Source organism: Taudactylus pleione, unplaced genomic scaffold (genome assembly GCF_031769625.1).
Source record: "Taudactylus pleione unplaced genomic scaffold, aTauple2 ptg000609l, whole genome shotgun sequence".
NCBI lineage: Eukaryota > Metazoa > Chordata > Amphibia > Anura > Myobatrachidae > Taudactylus > Taudactylus pleione.
In genome coordinates this window covers 5,873,841-5,894,390 of record NW_028285011.1, presented here as the reverse complement: position 1 = coordinate 5,894,390, position 20,550 = coordinate 5,873,841, and the positions used below count along the sequence as shown (strand labels likewise).

Genomic DNA, 20,550 nt, shown 5'->3' with positions numbered 1-20,550 from the left:
ACTAGGGGGAGGGTTAGAGTTAGGCACTAAGGGGGGAGGGTTAGGTTTAGGGTGTGGGGAGGGGGAGGTTAGGTTAAGGCACCAGGGAGAAAGGGTTAGGGCAGGGACAGAGGTAGGGTTAGCATTTCGACCACCAAGTATCAGTATGTTAACCCTGTCGGGATCCAGGCGTCGGGTTTCAGACCGACAGGATCCCGACTGTCGGTATTACAGATTCCGTAATATAATGGTGGTGTCCTAAAGTGTAATTTGACACTTTTGTACAATGTGCCTTTGGAAATACAGATGTGCCCTCATACACCTAGTGTCCATACTCCATACGGTGCGAGACGTCCGGTGTGACTGAGCCGCTCCAAGAGGTGTAGCTTACTGTCTTTTTCTTTAAATTTTGCGTCTTGTTTGCTATGCAGATGCAGTAAAGTGTACTATGGATGCTGGGCTGCACAGGAATTCGTTTTCAACACGTATACAGCCACAGATGAAGCACAACAGAACTTGGCGTGAGAAAAAGCCGCGGTTACTGCACAATAGTACTTCACATACACATTCACACTCAGCCGCACACAGATGTACAAATGTTGCACATTTAATTGAGTAGCGTAATGTAGCTGAGTAGTTTTTGTTGCTCCCAGTTGATTCATTTATGAAATTAAGAGGCACATTTTCAGAGAGAGACGCTTAGCGCGGCTGAGTTGCGGTACCTGTTCGTGCTGAGAGAGACTATTTGCTGTGAGTAGAGCCATGGTGTATGAGGACACATCTATATTTCCAACTTCTACTTTGGAAAACACAGGCTGCCAAGACATTTTCCAGGCCTCATTGCTAGACAGGTCATGCAAATCACAGAGGATTTCTAATTGGCCTTTTGAAAAAATGTCACTATGGAGATTGTGCATGCCAGAGAATTTCTCCACCACCATTGTCTGTCCCGGACAGGGCCCACAGATAGGTTCGGGCCCAGTTAATCAGTATCCATCCCCCTCTCAGCACACCCGTGTGGAAGTTGAACCTATCAAAATATTTTGCCGCACACATCCAACGCACTTCAAATATGGAGTCAACATAGGACATCATTCCTGTGCTACAACTTTGGCTCCTCAGAGGGTGAATGCGGGAGTAATTGAATATTACATAAATGTAAATAATAGAAACACTAATTTATGTTGCATGTCCAACAAATTACATGTTTTCATTTTAACTGAAATAAAGAAAATAAAATAAGAAATAATAATACGAACACAATTATACAGAAAGTGGCTGCTTAAGGTGGAAATGTTTAAACACTGACAGGACTGGAATGTATTTCTTCCTAAACTTTGTGTTTACTGACTAAGATACATTTACAGAACGACAAAAACAAGTTATAAATAAAACATGTAGCTTCACGAAGGTTGATATTAATGACACATGTTTATTGAGGTCTTGCTACAGTGACTTTTTATACCTGATGTTGCCCCATTGTTTTATTTTAAACATAGCCGAGGGCTAACCTCTGCCATATGTATTTCTGTGCATGGATTACGCAACTATGTAAATACAATATATACTAGTATTTTTCATGTGCTTCACCAGCCCCAACCTTCAATGTTTTCTCCAGCCTCAAACCCCCCATGTCTCTAACCTCAATCCCCCGTTACCTCTCTAGCCTCATGCCTCAACCTTGTGTATCTCCAGCCTCATGCCCCCGTATCTCTCCAGCCTCATGCCCCATGTGACTTTCCAGTTTTATACCCCTCACCGTGTCACTCCAGCTTCATCCTCTGTCTTTCCAGCATCATACCTGTCTCTCAAGTCTCATTCCCCCTATGGCTCTCCAGCCTCAAACCTTCCCCAATCTCTTCAGGTTCATGCCTCCTGAGTGCCTCTCCAGCCTCATGCCACATTGTGTCTCTCCAGCCGCATGTCACCTGTGTCTCACCAATTTATATTTCATCTGTGTCCTCCCTGTTATCCTCCCCATCTCTATTGAATGCACCAAGTGAAAGATCCTGTACAGGATAATGATAATCACAATAATGATAATTACATCATATATCTTAGAAAACCAACATCTAGCCAGGGGTATAATGTCATATTAGTTAGTCATCACTCTGTTGGTGGTGCTCCTGGAACTGAATACAATGTACTAAAAAAAAAAACACAATTAGCAGAGGCTAATAAAGAAGTTTAATCCTTTTGGGTGCACTCTTTATGTATGGTACGGTATAAAATAAGTTATTGATACAATATCCTCACCACTGAACATTTTGTGCTCTTAATTGAGAAGTCTCACCATTAGGACCAAGTGTTCTCATTACTTGGGCAATTTACGTCCTATAGATGTATGAATAATCAGTAATGGAATTTATAGGTGCATTCTGGTTTTAATATATGTTTACTTGTTTTGTCAATTGGGCAGACTAACCATTAAATTTTTTCCAAGTCTGGATACCCCTTATTTTTATTTTTAATAAAGGTGTTTAGAGATCATGTTTTAATACATACCATTTCACATTTTCAAACATACCATACATAAAAAGAGATCCCCCCCATATTTGTCACCCTTCCCCATCTCCCTCTTGTCTCTAAACTGCCCCATCTAGCAGGTATGTCCCTCTCTCTTAGGTTTGTCATCCCTCCCCCAATGGATGGTGTAGGGGTTTGTGGGCGAAGCCACAGGGGTGTTGTGGTTTAGTGGGCAGTGGGAAGTGCCAGCTTCAGCGCTGACAGGTGTCTTCCCCCACCTTCCCATATCTGATCCCCCTGTCTGTCTCTCTCATCTCTGCCCCTCCCCCCTCCACCACTTGTCTCTTTCATCTCTGCCACTCCTCTCTTTGATCTTTGTCCCCCTTCCTGCCTTTCATCTGTCTCCCCTATCTCTATTTGATCTCTGTCCCCTTTACTTCCTCTCTGTCTTTCATCTCTGTCCATGTGCTCCCCTCTCCTTGTCCCTCTCCCCGTCTTTCATCCATGTTTCCCTCACACCATCTCTCTACCTTTATCTCTGTCCTCCCCTCTCTTTCATCTCTGTCCCCCACTCCACTCTTGAGGGAGGCCTCAAGCTCCAGGTGCTGGAGGAGAAGAGAGACTATAGCCGTATCTAGCAGGCAGCCAGTGAGAGCTGTCCAAGGAAGGAGAAGGCATGGTCTCTCTGTAGCTCTCTGCTAAGTCTGCTATAGATTAACAACAGCAGCATAGAACACACACACACACACTTGGATAACATTATGTTAAGATTAATTGTGTTACTAGGCAGTTCTATTACCAATAACTTGGTTATATGCTATCATGCAGTAGTAGGTAGATAATGGTATACCAAAAATGCAAAGTACAATAGGTAATCTATTTTAGTAACATAAAAAACATAACTTACTTAAGCAGGAAATCTTTTGTCTTATTGTAGGCTTGAATGGTTGTTATACCTTGCAATGTTGATGTAACATGAGATATATATGGAGACTGACTTATATTATCCAAGCGTTTCAGTTCACGAATTAGTGTCCTGTAAATTAGACATAACATTACTGATATACACTAGTACAATAATAATATTAATAAATACCATGCGCATAGTCATAGAGAGATTGATGAACTAATAAGCTGGTCATTTATAAGGAGAGGTTAGAAAAAAACAGCAAAAAAGACTTGAATACTACATAATAATAGAAATTCAGAGATCATTGTTGCATATATTTCCAAACATATGGGTAAGGCTCGGCGCTTAACCATGTATATGCAAATATATGCAACAAAGATATCTGAATTTCTATTATCATGTACTATTCATGTATTTTTGCTGATTTTTTTTGCAGTGTGCTGGTGGAATTTTTTTTTGTCTTTTTCTGATTTTCTAGCCTAGAGTAAATCCTTGCCTTTACAAGCACCTGTGAAAAACTATTAAGTTGATCATGAGCAACCACTATTTTGTAATATATAAGGAGTACAAATTAAGAGCAAATAGGTTTGTGACAACAGAAACCAAATAGATAATTATTATGGCAAATTATTAGCTATGATAACTATTTATAAAACCCGATTGGCTTTATCTATGTAAGAAAATCACCTACATAACTGTAAACGAAATATCACCAACATTCTAATTTATCACAATAACATTTAAAACTATTCAAATATAAGTTTAGATTAGTTTTGAGGTGCATACACACGTAACGATTTTGTAACCAACGATTATCCGTCAGATTTTCTGTTAGATTTTCCCTTGAAAAGTGAACGATTTTTTGAAGTGTAATGAACGATATTTAAAACGATGAAGGAAAAATGTTCCTTCCCTTAATGAAAATCGTTATGTTGGACAGTCTGAATTGAACTACAAACTACAAACGGGAGCGCGCTTGAACGATTTTTGTTTATTGTTATAACTCAGAAATTGAACAATTTTTTTGAACGGTAATGACGTCGTTATAGTTAAATCGTTCAGAAAATTGTTACATGTGTACGCACCTTAAACAATCAAAAATGTAACCATATTTTTAATAAAATTGTATTTTCCGAGAAAATGTCTACGTACAGTATAATGGATATTATACAGTATAAAGGAATTGTTACTGTCTTCCCTTCACCTCCACATATTAAAGTTATGTGGAAAAGAGTACACCTTCTTTCAAATCTGTGTATTAACATATCTGCGCATGATTAACAATAATCTAGTCCTGAACCAAATCCTAAAAGTATCAATCAATTTTGTTAACAAATGGCCTATAACAGAGTTTACTTTGACATTATTTGTTCAATAAAAAATAATCCAATATGAGAAACATGTATGGAATTCCAGCTTCCACATGAATAAAAAAGCTATTTTGAGCCAGGTCCTGCTAATCATCAGGAAGGGTTACCGAGAGCAGAATTTTTGGCTGTTGCAGCGTTCAGGTTGGTGTTAGCACCATTGCCACAGTGTAGAAACTTCTGCAATAATATCAGTGATCGTTGTGTTTTATCAACCTGGAAAGAGTTATAACGACATTTTCAAAACAGTCTGAAGTCTATAATTCTACAGTAAGAAATGGGGAACATTGACGAAAGTTCTAATCTTCCTAGTAGTGGATTTCCCAGCCAATTCACTCAAAGCTCAGAACATAAGATGCACAGAGAAATCCCAAACCTATAATTATATGCAAGAATCTAGGGGCCTCTGTCAACACATTAATTACAGTATGTTAAAATGTATGACTCAACCATCAGTAGAAAACTGGCATTCAAGGATGGACAGCTAGGAGAAATCCTCTGCTAATCTGCATGCAAAAACGGCAGTACACATGCAAAGATGCATCTGAACAATATGCAAAACATGACATTATTGAACAATAGAATAGAAGAGTGGAATTGTTTGGCCTTAATACATAAGAGCATGTTTAGAGTAAACCAAACACAGCATCTCACCTGCAACCAACTTTCAAGCATGGTGGTAGAAGAATGATGACAGGGTTATTTTACACCCACAGAATTAGTGTACCTTACAATCACTGAATCCAGCATGAACTCTTATTTATACCTTTAGAATGTAAGCTCTTACGAACAGGGCCTCTACCCTCTTGTGCTTCTCCTTACTTTACTTTCACCTACTTCTTACCCCCCACCAGGTCACCTAACACTTGGTTGCTTACGCTCTGTTGCATATCTAGGTGTTATGGTCACTAATGTAGCAATGTACATTATCCATGTCCTCACGCACACTTGCACAAGCTCTGACTTTACTCAGGAATTGCTAACCTCATCGCACGTTGTCAGTACACAGGCTGCGTATGGCATTGCAGTGGATAATTTATGCACGTCCCTACAACGGGGTACAAACGCCCTGGGATGCCTTCGTTTTGCCGACTACCCCCAAACGGTACTTCTTGTCAATCACTTTGCGAGGGGTCTGCGTAGTGACTGTGATTACAGTCCCAATCGCAGTGGTGAGCACGCGCACTGTGATGCATACACATGCGCAGACCGCAACAATCGGACGATTGCGTGTGTAATTGCAGTTGTGATCCTTGCTGCATCAGGCCCATAGTACATTATATAGTTCTTTTTATCATGACTGAACCACCCGCATAGATAGAATTCAATTGTTGTAACACAGTCAAAACTTGCTTTTTGGGATCGTGACTCAGACCTTACCTCGAAACCCGATATACTATGTAGAAGAGCGCACTCAGCGGTACCACAGACAAGAGAAACCATGGAAATACTGAGCTAATGATACCAAGGCTGAAGATGACAAGGCTAATATTTTGTATAAGTTGCTCCATTTGGTTTGGAAGGCGTGCATCAACTGAAACAGAGAACAACACATCAGTAGAAGATGACACATATAGATCTGCTGTTCTTATAACTTCAAATATAATCTATTTTCATCCAAAACCACAAATATAACCTCCAGAGCAGGGGTATTCGCCAACTATATTGAATGGACTACTCTGAAAAATTAGATAGATTTGGTGCCCTGGACATTTGAGCTGACAAACTTTTTAAATTGAATTTGTGCCCCACTCTGTATATAACACAACTGATTTAGTGATTCCCCATCAGCTTTAAATCCCCCCCTCCCCCTTTAACTTCATTCTTACTTGCAGACTCTTCTTTCTGCATCTATATTTTTCTTCTGATTCTTCTTCTTAACTTCCCCTGGCTGGGTGGCTCCTCTCTTGACTGCAGGGATGAGACGTTATGACTTCAAGACGTCTCCACTCGCGCAAAAGAAAAAAAGCCCAACAAAGCCGCAGGGCAAAATCAAAAACGAAACTAGAAATCAGCAAGTCCCCTTTTGCCTTATAGAAGTGGAACTGGCCACCATAGGTTGTATACAACTGTCAACAATGGCTGCCAGGAAATTCTTGCAGGGCAGTTTACATTATTTCGTTGGCCAGATTTGGCCTGTGGGTTGCCATTTGGTTAGGGCTGCCCTAGAGTATGTTATTAACCATGTGCACTTGTGATAACAGTATTTATTTAACCTTTCTAGTCACACAAGTAAACAACTGAAATGATTGCTCCTGTTACAGTTGGCGTTAACAAGGAGTAGCATTTATTTATAATAGGATTCTATTAGCAATGTAAGCTTTAGAACTAATCTTTAGTATAAAGTAGCACGTTTCATAGTTTTAAAGATACATCAATGTTTATTTAAGACCATAATGGGTACAAGAAAGGTGTTATCTGTGTTAGAAGTTTGGTGGCAAAATGGACCTCATTCAGAGTCGGTCGTTGCGGCCGCTCGGTCGTACGCAACGATGTTCGCTAAACTGCCCATGCGTAAAATTCGCAATACTAGCTGTTACGATCAGAAATTGCTCTTTGAGTGACAGATTGAGCCGTTTGTGGGTGGTAACAGGGGAAGGTGCTTGTGAACAGGGGAGTGGAGATCCGAACACAGGCGCGCCTGACTATGCAAACGGCATTTTATGGGAGTGCATAATTAACTAATTAGTGTCATGGCACATGTGACATGGGAGGTTTTTACACTGACTTGATCGTAGTGCTTAAGAGAGGGTATGGTCAACCTTAAGCTCTACGACCAGCTCCGATGGTTCCCAATGGTCTCGATTAATCCTTATATGCCTGGAGATGACGTGTAATGCGAATGAGAAGGGGGCGTGTTTTTAGTCTTACGGCTTCATCCCCCCCCGCTCGTCCAGCTAACGATCCCATCTTAACGACGCAACTTGCGAGCGCTTCATTTGCATATCCGGCCCCTTTTCCCTTATGACCGAGCGGCCGCAACGACCGACTCTGAATGTCCTATATGCTGCCACTTTGAGAATAAAAGAGATGTTCAGAACCTCTCATAGGCCCTGATTCAGAGCCGGACGCTCTGAAAGAGCGCTCGCTCTGAATCAGGGCGTTTTTTGGCTTTTTTTGTGCGGCCTCCTGGCCGCTCGCATAGCTGTGGGGGACCACCTACAGATATAGCGGGCGGCCAGGTTGATGGTCGCGATGGTCAAGACCATCGGGCTTGCGACGAGACCCTGGTGGTAGGGTCTCGTGGCCACAAGCCCAAGAGAGATTTCGGCTCTAACAGAGCCGGAATCTCTCCACTGACATCACTCGTGATGTCAGTGGGGCCGCCCCCAAACGGCAGGCATTCACATGGGAACGCCTCCGTTTGGGCAGCCACCCCCCCCGGCCTGCCCACCAAAGGGGGCGAGCTGTCACTCAACATCGACATCTCGCCCCCTTTGGTGCGAGACCCGGAGCGAAGGATTGCCCGTCACTAGCCGGGTCTCGCGCATGCGCATGACGGAGCCGGCTCCGTAGTGCGCATGCGCTGTGGGCCACCATCGACCCGGTTGCGAGCGCTCAGCGCTTGCGACCGGGTCTGAATCAGGCCCATAGTCGGACTGTAATGCATGCTGCTGCAGTAATCTAGCAGTCTGCAGGGATACTTTTGTATATAGATCTATAAATACATTACTACCCACTAATTAACTACAGCACATTCTTATGATCAAGCGAACAGTTGTGTTTTGAAACGCATAAATGCTACTGCTGTTATTGTGTCGGGAGATTTTGCATGTAACCCACAAATGCTGGACAGCTTTAATTTTACACTGCAAATTAGATTTGCATTTGGACACACCCTTCCCAAATCTAAATAATCTCTATGTATATTTTACATCTGCCCCACCAGCAGTGCAACATGGATTTGCCTAGGTGTAAAGTTACTTGCTACTTTTGCTTTGCTCCAAACCCTGAATGAACCCCACACTATGAATCCCATCACAATAATTTATTTGTATTCACATAGAAAGTAAAACAACCAAGAGTGCTTAAAGGTAGGTAACAGCAACAAATAACATGTCATATTGCACTAATGACTTTTCAACAATATCAGCATTGTCTTATGCACCGCAATTCCCTGATCCCCCCAACGCCGATCTGACAATCAAAACCGCGGGCATTGATGATCAGAGGTACTTCGGCGAATCGGGATATTCTGCATGTTAAAAATTCCCAATTTGCTGATCCCGATCAGGGAAATCCAACATATTGAATTTTGCCCAGCATCTGGGAATCGGGTAATAACGGCAATGCGTCGCTGATATATGGTGGCCATTAGACAGCTATTGTTATTGAAAAATTATAATTTACCATTATATGTTATTCCTTGCTGTGACCTACAATTATAGCTACTAGTAAACATATCCTAGAAGCAAATATAGCTAAGATCATATGCTTAATTGGTTTTCCCCTACAGGAACTAATCTGCTGCCACTTACAGTACTAACTATACATGGGCGTAGCTATAGTGGGTGCATGGGGTGCCATTAATATTGGGCCCAGAGGCTTAGAGGGCCCTATACCCAGGTTATATACTGTTGCTGCATACCAATTTCCTGAAATTGCCTGCTAAGCTTTTGGGTCTGACCTGTTGCCCAGCTTTAAAAGGGGTGGCACTCCATTTTCAGTGAGAGGTGTGTGTAGTCGATGTTATAATGGTAAGGGGGCATAAACTGAACAGGACACTGTTTATATGGTAGAATTAACTGGAGGGCACTATAATGTAACATAATATGAATTGTGGCACAGTAATGTGGCACAATATGAAGCAGAGACATTAGTGTGGCATAAAATTAACTGGGGGCACTGTATTTTGGCATAAATTTAAATGGTGGTCACTGTAATGTGGCACAATATGAACTGGAGGTACTATAGTGTGACATAATATGAAAAGGGGACACTGTAGTGTGGCATAATATGTACAGTACTGGAGACACTGTCATAATACGAATTGAGGGTACTGTCTAGCATACTGGCAGCCCTACAATGTGAGATAATGTGAACTAAGCTACTAATATGGTTTATAAAATTAACTAGGGCACTACTATGGGGATAACATTAACTAGTTCACTACTATGGTTCAGAAAATTAACTAGGGCACTATTATGGGGCATAAAATGAACAAATGCTAATCTCAGCCTTCCCTTTGTGCTCCACTGTGCGATGGAGTGTACAAGCACTGAGACGCCCACCTTCAGCCTCCCTGGTCTGTGCAATTACAATGTAGTTTGTAAACACTCAAACATCAACACAGCATCGATCACACCATTGACAATTGCAGTAGCCTAGGGTCTACTCTAGCTACTCTTCTCAAATCCAACTAAACATGGCCTCTAAGACTGTGGATTTGCATTTAGGAACACAGCAGTGTTCCCAGACACATGTGACACTCCCATGAAACGGACCATTTTTGCGGGCACTTTTGGCCACCTCCCAGTCTCCACCCTGAAACGAGCAGGGATTGCAAACCCCATCTCAAGTGTTAGAAATGGCGTACACAATTGCAAACTCCATTGGACACTTGTGCTCACGTTTGCGCAGTAAATTTGTTGTATTACCTGGGTTTATAATTATAATATAGGTAAACGTTGAATTGATATTAAGAAGTTATAACATTTTTGGGTCATCTATTAATGTAGCCTTACTTTTAATAGTCTTTTATTGGTCTATCTTACTGTATATCATCACTAGAAATTTTTATATTTTGTAATGTTTGAGGTGCGAAAAACAAAATAATAAAGGATACAGGGGCATATTTACCATAAGTCACATTGCGCATGCAGGGAAAAAGCTTGTGAGAAAGCTCTGTCCCTACGAATTCCTCCCTGCACTTTTCAGGGTATTTTTTGCAAAAATATCATGAGCCCGGCCAATGGGTTTGGGCACTGATTTGGTTCTCTTGTACTTGGCGGACTGCATTTTCTTTCTCTTTTGTTCTCTGTGGGATTCGGAGCTGTTTTCCCCCCTTTTTTCCTTTTTTTCTCTCTCGTTTTTTTTTTTTTTTTGCTCTGGTTTTGTTTTGATTTGTTTAGAGACTATTTTGTATGATATTGTATGATATTGTGTTTTCTTTCCTTTTTGTGTTTTTGTTTTATATTTAGATGTTTCTATTTTCTATATGTCTGCAGATTGATATATATATATATACAGCCAAAATAGTTTTTGTTAAATTTGTTTATTATAAACTAATAAAAATCTATTTGCACTAAAAATATCATGAGACTGTGCCTGTGCATGTGCCGCTGGCTACCCCCCCTTCCACCCCACTCCGCTAGGCTAATACCTGCACCCAGTGATCAGTGATGGGTGATCTTCTTGATGATGTAGTCATCTGATCACTGTGCTCCTTCTCTGTAATCCCAGTCATCTGATCTGTGCAGTAAACTGAGATGCCGGCCGGGACTTTCACTGCATCCAAGTTCACAGGACAGATCAGATGACCGGGGTTACAGAGCATTTGTACTGGGCTAAACAATTTCCGATGGCAGCTCTGAGCATGCCAGTCCTTATAGCGAGTTTGCTAGGTGCCAGGCTACATTGCTGCTTTTGCAAATCATAAAATAAAGAAATTAATTACATACACTTTGATAAATCCAAGCAATTAATCTAAAATGTGCTCATTGCTATATTTCTAAAATAGCTAAAGTCAAGTTGATAGAGGTTGTACTCACCTTCATCCACGTCTTTTGTGAATCTGTTTAGGATACGGCCAAGAGGAGTTGTGTCAAAAAATTTCACTGGACTACATAGAACTTTTTGAAACAAAAGCTCATGTAGTTTTGTTGAGGATTTCAGTGTAGTCTAATAATTAAGAAAAAATATTGTGTTTTCTTGTGTCATTGATGGATTGATAACTAAATTCTAAGGGAAGAATTTACATTCAATTATTATGGGGAGTGAGCCATTTATTTTTTTCCATTGTAAAAGCAAATGGTTTCAAGTGATTACACATTTGATGCAGACACTGGATTGAATCCATGAAAAACATTGGGAGTGGCAAATATTTCCCAATTAAATGGACTATGCTCGAATCTGTACTACAATTATTATGCCATTACTTCTACTAGAGTTAAAAGACAAACACACAGTCTGCAAACAAAGATAAAGGTGATGATGGGACATTTACAAAAAGAAAACCAAAAGTACTACATGCAACTGAGTGTAATGACAGAAGAACTTTACAAAAACACCCTGTGCATGCATTTTTCAAACAAGCACGCACAGTATGAAGCACAGAAGTTAAGTTAAGAAGATTTCTACAATCTTTGACATTTAAGGAACATTTCAATTTTAAGTGATGGCCACGAAGGGCCACCGGATCGTGTGCAGCCAGACATTGTGGCGGCACATTATGTACAATTTAATTTTCCTCATAGGCCATTAATCTGTAAATAAATAAATCTTCAGCTTACTGGTCTAGACATATATAATGTGCCTTTTTGCAGCTTCATCTGCATTTATAAGGTTTTGTGAACTGTTAAAGGCTAAAACACAGATCTTCAATATCCAGATAATAGACTATAGCACATCTTAAATTGTTAGTTGCCCTGTTATTATTATTTATTTATTACCGGGTATTTATATAGCGCACACATATTCCGCAGCGCTTTAAAGAGAATATTCGAGCATTCACATCAGTCCCTGCCCCAGAGGAGTTTACACACTATATTCCCTACCACATGCTCACACACACACACACATACACACTAGTGGTAATTTTGTTTGGAGCCAAATAACCTACCAGTATATTTTTGGAGTGTGGAAGGAACCCGGAACACTCGGAGGAAACCCACGCAAGCACAGGGAGAATATACAAACTCCACGCAGTTAGGGCCGTAGTGGATATCGAACCAACGACCTCAGTGCTGTGAGGCAGTAATGCTAACCATTACACACATAAAATGGTCTTTGCTATAAAGTAATCTCTAGATAGTCTTATATGTATACATGGTACTTGTAGATTGCAAACAAATGTCATTTTCATAACTACTTATAGGTATAACTGCAGCCAACCCACCACCATGTATGTTAAAATAATTTCCAGATAAGAAAGCTTATAGAGTTCATCCCACATTAGTTGTCAAAAACTCAAGGACAAAATAGATTAGCTACAGTCAACTAGGCTTGGTACTACCCAGAACAGATGCTTGGAGTCTAACGCACCGGTGGTCTTTGCCAGGGACCCCTGCAAGAGGATTTGGACTACACAGGTTAGAGCAGTGGCAAACGCAGGATTTCTAGAGGGGGGTTTCCAAATGCCTAATTTTAGAGTGAGTGTGGCCAGTCCATGTAGAGGGCATAATTAGCACTTAACCAGCTTTAATATGCGTCATACAAAGTATATTGTGTGTCATAATTCCAGCATATACAGGACCAGCAATCACTGCAACCCATTATATGTGTCATACAAAGTGTATTGTGTGTCATAATTCCAGCATATAGAGGACCAACAATCACTGTAACCCATTATATGCGGCAGTAGGGCCATCCTGCCTGAGCTGAATGGAATGGTGCTCACATCTAAAATAAAACCAGAGTATTAGAGCATGTCCGGGAGTCTGGGGGAGCAGCAGAGGAACCTAGCACTGCCCTGGACATACTGTATATGTACATATTGGGCTCTATAGCAGCACATCCTTAACAGTTAATGTTCTCCAGATCTCTTAGTTGGTGCACAGGTTATTTATTACTGGCTGATACATGTTAAAAGATCCACAGGTGGTGCTAATTATTTCATTTGTGATGCTGAGAAGAACATGCAGCACTAGTAACATTCTATTATATTACTATTTCTATTGTGGTCATGGTGTGCGCTGGGGAGGGGGGTTTCCAGGCAGACGGAAACACCCCCTGCGTTTGTCTATGGGTTGGAGCCCTCTGACTGAGCATCTAGAGTTACAGACTGGTTAACAAAAACGGGTACAGGAGAGTAGTCAACCATATCTCAGAAGTAATTCCAGGGAAACGTTCAGGAGAAAAAATTCACAATTATCTTTAATCACTTCCTGAGCATTACTGAGGCTAAACGTCACAACCAAATATTTATAATGGCCATCCTGGGTGTTGAATACGGTCTTGTCTGATTCTAATTAGATTGAAAGTATTGCATAGATCAATTTTTGTGAAAATCTTATCCCCCTTAATACGGTCAAAAAGTTCTGAAATCAAGGTAGTGGGTAGAGGTTCTTAATTATAATAGGGTTTAATCCTTGATAATCAATGCTGGGTCTAAGCCCTTCATCCTTCTTTTATATATAGGAAAATCCTGCCCTCGCTAGGGAATGTGACTTTCAAATAAATCTTCATTACAGGTTTTCCTGTATATATTATGTCCTGGCTGGAGTCTCAGGCAATGATAATAGAAACACATGACCTTGTGGAGGAATTCTCTTTGGCATAAAGTCAATAGGAGAATTCCACTCCCGGTGATAGGGGAGCTTTTCTGCAGCCTATTTACTAAAGACATTGGAGAATGACTGATATGGAAAAGGCAAGAGTGACTTTTGAACAGGTGGATGAAACTGATTGATCCTTTATGGGGGTACTACTGGCTGTAAACACCCCCTTTGACATTAATATCCCAATGAATGGATTTGAAGTTTATGCCAGTCCAAAATGGGATCTTATAAATGCAACCATGGCAGTCCAAGAATTTCTATATTAAAGCAATTAGGAACTGGTAGGGGTTCAGTAGGAAGTTCGAGTTTCCCCACATCTTTGATGTAATAAAATTTCCCTCTGCATCAGAGTCTACGAAGGCTTTCAGGGATATGGTGCCTTACGGAAGTAGCACATTAACCATAATAGAAAAAGGTACTAGGAACATAGGTTGAGGAGTGTGGAAAATAGTACCTAACAAGACTTCCTCTCAAAAAGTTAGGTTTTTATATTTCCTGTACATTTAGGACAAGAAGGAGGTGTCCTGATTCCCCGCAGTACAGATAGATATTGTTTTTAATCACATTTTTCATTCTCCGGGAGTGAACAGTGAAAGAGAAGTCAGTCTAAAGAGGCTTGGCCTTGCTTGTTCCTTTTCCTAAGAATGTTTTTTGAGATTGCTGGTCCACTTCGACACAAAGAGAAATAAGGTCATCCAAGGAAGATGGTAAGTTTTTGATGGCCAATTCATATTCCACTCGATCTGCTAAACCCTAACAGAAGGAGGTGACAAGTTACTCATTCCAGCATAATTCAGAGTCAAGGGTTTTAAATTGCACCACATATTGCCCCATGGTATTGTTCCCCTGCTTGTCAAGGGCAGCGGTATCTCACATCACAAGAACGGGTTCATGAAAGACCTTCCGGAAGGCGTCCAGAATTCGGCACAATTATTCAATAATGGATTGTCTCGTTCCCACAAAGGAGAGGCCCATGTCAATGCTTCTCTAGAAAATAAAGAAATGATGAAGGCCACATTGTCCTCCTCTGATAGAAAATTGGTAGCCAGGAGCTCAAACTGAATGAAGAATTTGTTGAGAAACCCCCTGCAGGTCTTTGGATCTCCATCAAATTTTGGGTGGCTATGGTATCGAGACAACTGGTGCATTGGAAGATCCTGCCAAAATGGTAAGAGTCAGGCGGGGCTGAATGGCATCCATTCATTTAACTAACAACTGCAGATATTGCTTTACTTTAGCTTGGTCAAAATATTGCTTATCCATCCTACTGATATGTTGGAGCAGGTCCATGGGTGACAGTTAACCAGCTGAATCCACTCCTTCTGTCACAAACTCAAGGATAAATTGGATTAGCTACAGTTAACTAGGTCTGGTGCTACATGGAACAGAGGCTGGGCACCTAGATTGACAGACTGGTAAACAAGAGACAGGAGAATAGACAGACTAACCGTGGGTCAGAACTAGATATGTCATGACATCAGAAAGGGTAGTATCCTGAAGAATCATCAAACAGAGCCAGAAGCAAAATACCAGAATCTGCAGCAAAAATTCCAAGGAAACAAGACAAGCGGGTAGATTTACTACAAATTCTAAAACATATAAGTGCACATAGCAACCAATCAGATTATAATTTTCTAGAATGCAATAGAGAAATGATAGACAGAATCTGATTGGTTGCAATGGGCAACCCCTCCACTTTTCACTTTCAGAAAAACAGGCTGTAGTCAGCAGAAAAGTATAGGAACGCTGGTAAATGGGGAGGTGAGCCTGAAACTCTGGCACTGCACTAGTGCCAAAGTGAGGTTTAAATAGAGGAAGTGACTTAACTTTGACTCCAAACACCACGTCAGCGGTCACTTGACCGCACTTATAAATTACGCAGAGAGCTATGAGCTCACTGCTATAGCAGTAAGCGGGACTCCAGCTGCAGAGAGGAGATCAAAGCCAGGCACCCTCCCGGGCTCAATACAGGGCACTGCGGGGACCAGCACTGCCAGAGCAGGTAAGCAAAGACAGGACTACAGCGGTATTTGACATTAGTATTTTAATTTACTCATAGGATATCATGATATTATGCAGTGCCATGCAGAAGGGAACTACTCATTATTAGTAAAAAAACAGAAAACAAAATGACTAATAGTAATAACTAAACAACAAAAATACTGGACAAACATTAAGCATAGTACAGAACACAGAAGAATCAATTACAAGGAAACACATCTTGAGGAAATTAAGAAGCGATTCAATGAAGTACAAGGTCCTGTGATCTATCTCCACATACTTCATAGATAAACAATGTTTATAGTACTGTAATATCCATAAATGTGAAAAGATGCACATCCTGCAATTTTTCTGTGCTTAATTAAATCTGTCCCTAAATTATTTTCAACAAATATTAATAAGTTGTTTTATAAGTCTATAAAGTGTTTGAATTACAGTTGATTCAGTGCAGTTATTACATTATGCATACATTTATATTCTTGCTAAAAAGTTGTACAAAATAATTTGCTCGGTATATAAAGCCATATTACTTCTATTTGGTACAATAGAGATGATGAAGCTACCTCAATCTTAGAATGTTGGTACAACAGGTTTATCTGGTCTATATTCAATTAGAAAAATTCTATTTTCCATTTTTGCACCCTTTTGTACACACTGTACTGTACAAGGAAGAGCACCGTCCTGCTGATATATCAAACCTAGCTCCCTACCAAACTGTGTGTGTCAGCTGTAAAATAAGGACACTGCTATGATAACTTTGGCCCTCATTCAGACCCACTCGCAAGCGGGCGCACGTACGTTAGGCGTACGTACAAAAATATTTAAATTCAAGGGCTCGCTCGTATTTTCGATCGCATCTAAAAATCCTCCCCAAACTCAGACGACCCCTCCTCTAACTAACGAGCGTGCGAAATAGCGAGCGTACATCCCCGAAATGGCTTGAAGGGAACGCACGCACAAGTATAAACCGGAAGTGGCCATGTCAGATGTCGATTACCTGCTCCTTTATTCTGCCTACCTCCATCAATCGTATCATGCCAATCAATGTATCAATTAGCTTAATGGTTTTTTTTTTTCAACACAATGCAAGAAACTTTACTCTTGTCCGTGTTTGTGTTTACCCGCAGAATACGTATGGCTTAAACATTCGCTTTTATTGCTCAAAAAACATGTTAGCCACAATGAAACAATTGTTCTATTGCTGTGGATCCCCGCATATTTTCCGGGGTTCATTTCTTTATTTAAATTTGCTTACGCATGTCACTGCATCAAGCCTATCATAACTCTCCAGAGATTTCTGGCCCTGTCGAACACATGACTCATACACTAACCAATCAAATTGCTCCTGTTAATTTCCAAGATACATTAGCCAATCAGAAATTTTTGGCACACTTTATCAAAAATGAATTTTAAGAAAAACACCATTGCCATCATGAGAGCCTCCGCATTCACCAGGCGCGAGCTGCTGGTGCTAACGGAGGTGATGGATCGGCGTATCACCAGCCAGCCTCCACCCATCACCAATCGGCAGAAGCGTTCCCCGTATGCGGAGGCACGGGCCCGCCTGCGCTCCTTCGGCTCACGCCACAACATCGGCCAGCTGGAGCGCAGGTGGTCTGACCTGCAACGGCGAACGCCCCGCTTGCTGGCATGCTTTCGCATGCAGATAGTGGAAAGTAAGTGTTATGTATTGTGGTTTTCATGTTTGTCTTTGTGGGGCAAACTGCGTGTGCATGTTTTCATGTCTGTCCTATTTTTTCATTCTCATCATATCTGCGTGTGCATGTTTTTATGTCTGTCCTATTTATTCATTCTCCTCATATCTGCATGACCATGTTTTCCCTCTATTTCTGATATATTCATTCTACTCATATTTGCATGTTTTTTGTTGGTGGTGGGTGATTTTAAAATGTTATTTGGCCAGGATTTGGCCAGAAACTAACCACAATTTGTTTGACATCTTTTAGGGGGACAGGCAAGACTACGCCGTCACCGTCCGGCCAGACGGCGGTCCCGCCCACTCTCACCCACCCCCAGCCAACACTCCACCCCAAATAATTCCCCTATTCCCCCCTCCTCCCAAGCCTTCCAAGACCCTCTCCCGGAACTGTCGGGCCTCCTTCCCCTCCGTCCCCCTTCCCCCTCTCCTCCAGCCACCCCTCTTCCAATTACCCCCTCCCCGGAGTCCGTGATAACCCCGCCCCGTTCTTTGGGGAATGAAGGGTCCTCCGAGGATGAAGATGGAGGGACTTCGGGATCTGCCGTTTTGGCTACCGGTATGTTTTTCTTTTGCGTTTTTTTTAACCACAAACTGTTTGTATGTAATCATGTGTCGTTCCTTTATTCGTGATTTTTGGGTTGTTTTTTGGTGATTTAGCAGTTTGCCTTTACCTCTTCCTGCTGATTTCAACATACACATATCAAACCTGTGGGTATTTCTACATAGGCCTTGTAATTTTTGCAGCACCCCTTTTTTTTTTAATTTTGGTTTTGGAGTGATTTCGTTGTGTTTTTGTTATTTTAATGTGGATTCCCTATTGTTTGATTAATCCACACACTTTTCTCACCCACAGAGGAACAGAGGCGTCGGCAAGAGGTCGAAGATTGTGTGGCATACATGCGCCAAAATGTAATTGGGTTGCTTGTGGCCCTTGACCGGCTGTCTGGCATCCTTCGGCAGTAGTTTTTTTTGGTTTTTATCTTTTTCAAAATAAATTGTTTATTTCTAATATACGTTCTGCCTCATTAGTTTTTTCAAAACCAAAGATAGTTAACCCTGACATAAGTAGACTGTTCCTGCAAGGTTTTGCATTTTTAAAAAATTAGATTGGGTTTTGTATTTGTATGTAAAACACCCTCAAGAAACACATAACAGTAACAATGTCATTTCCCTTTTTGTGTGTAGTGTCAATTAGATATTTCTACATTTTACAGGTTCCTAGTTGGTGGGCAAGCTGCTTAGGCGAATCTTACAAAGCCAAATGATTGGACAGGCTTCCTTTTGGTGTGGGTTGGGAACCTGAAAACATATTTCATTTTTGCTCAACTGGCGTCAGTACTGGATTACCCCTTAGTCAAATGTAAGGTGTGTTAACCTGGTTAAACTTGCTGGTAACGTCCAAAAAAAGGAAGAACATTTAACTCTCCAAACATTTATTCACAACATAACTGAGAAATCAAAGTGGTCACTCACAAAAAAAACACACAGTGATAATCTCAAATACAACACATACCCAATAAAAAAAAACCCAAAAAAAACAAATCAAGAACTGGTTGAGGAAGGACCATGCCAAAATGATTCCACAAACATGGCGTTGCGATATGGGTTCCAGAATATATTCCCAAAATGACCAGATCCAGGTTTGGTAAGGGTAGCATGAAGTAGTGAGCGTTGTAGTGCCAAAGATTATGTGAACAAACTGAAGATGTTGAAAAAAAGAAAACAAAATTAGATGTTCGCAAACAAACACAAACACATTAGGTTTAAACACTGTTTTGTTAAAACTTACCTAAAAAATCTGGCCACCACATCATCGCGTATGGCCCCCCCACATACTGACCTCCGACCAACCTCGGGGGGGCCATCCTCAGGTAAGGCATCCTCTGGCTGCATTGGGACACCACTCCTTATGGCGATGTTGTGAAATATCCCACACAGGACCACAATTTTCGACACCAAATGCGGCAAATACATGAGCTCGCCACCAGAGCGGTGGAGGCATCTGAATCGGCCTTTTAAAAGGCCGATACAGCGCTCCACCACTTGCCTGGTGGCTGTAAGTGCGGAATTAAATGCACTTTGTGGGCCTGGTGTGGGAGCCAAATAAGGAGTGAGCAGCCAGGACATGCAAGGATATCCACTGTCTCCTATGGAAAAGAATTGACAACATCAGGAACACTGTGTATCAAGCTTAACATTGTTATGTACTAAAGGTCTCCACTTACCCAGAAGCCACGCATCACCAGCTTGTAGGTTGGTTAATTTGTGCCATATCCCTGATTGCCGGATGACGAAGGAGTCATGTGCACTTCCGGGTAATTTAGCATTCAGGGACAGGATCTGGAGGGAGGCATCACATACCACCATTACATTCAGGGAGTGATAGTGTTTCCTGTTTCGAAATATGGCCTCCAGCCGGGCTGGAGGCTGAAGTGGTATGTGAGTACCATCCACAACCCCTATGATGTGTGGGAAGGCAGCTATTTGGTAAAAATTGGCCTTGGCCACACTAAGGGCACCCATATCCAAAGGCATTTGAATAAAATGATGGAGGTGCTTGAAAAGTGCCTCCATCACTGCCCTCAGGATCCGGGAAAAGGAGGATTGGGAGATGCCCGCCACTATTCCCACCGTTGTTTGAAACGATCCTGAGGCACAGAAATGTAACAC

The 20,550-nt window shown here is 41.3% G+C and overlaps 1 protein-coding gene across 1 annotated transcript in view; it reads right to left on the bottom strand.

The window, feature by feature from the left end:
- Positions 1 to 20,550, bottom strand: part of LOC148480599 (ATP-binding cassette sub-family C member 5-like) — a 198,807-nt gene that overhangs the window by 63,665 nt on the left and 114,592 nt on the right. The window contains exons 19-21 of the mRNA XM_088454116.1: positions 11,433 to 11,562; positions 6,103 to 6,256; positions 3,353 to 3,481 (exon numbers count right to left, since the gene is read on the bottom strand). Coding sequence (XP_088310242.1) covers positions 3,353 to 3,481; positions 6,103 to 6,256; positions 11,433 to 11,562 — 413 coding nt within the window. The remainder of the gene's footprint in view (positions 1 to 3,352; positions 3,482 to 6,102; positions 6,257 to 11,432; positions 11,563 to 20,550) is intronic.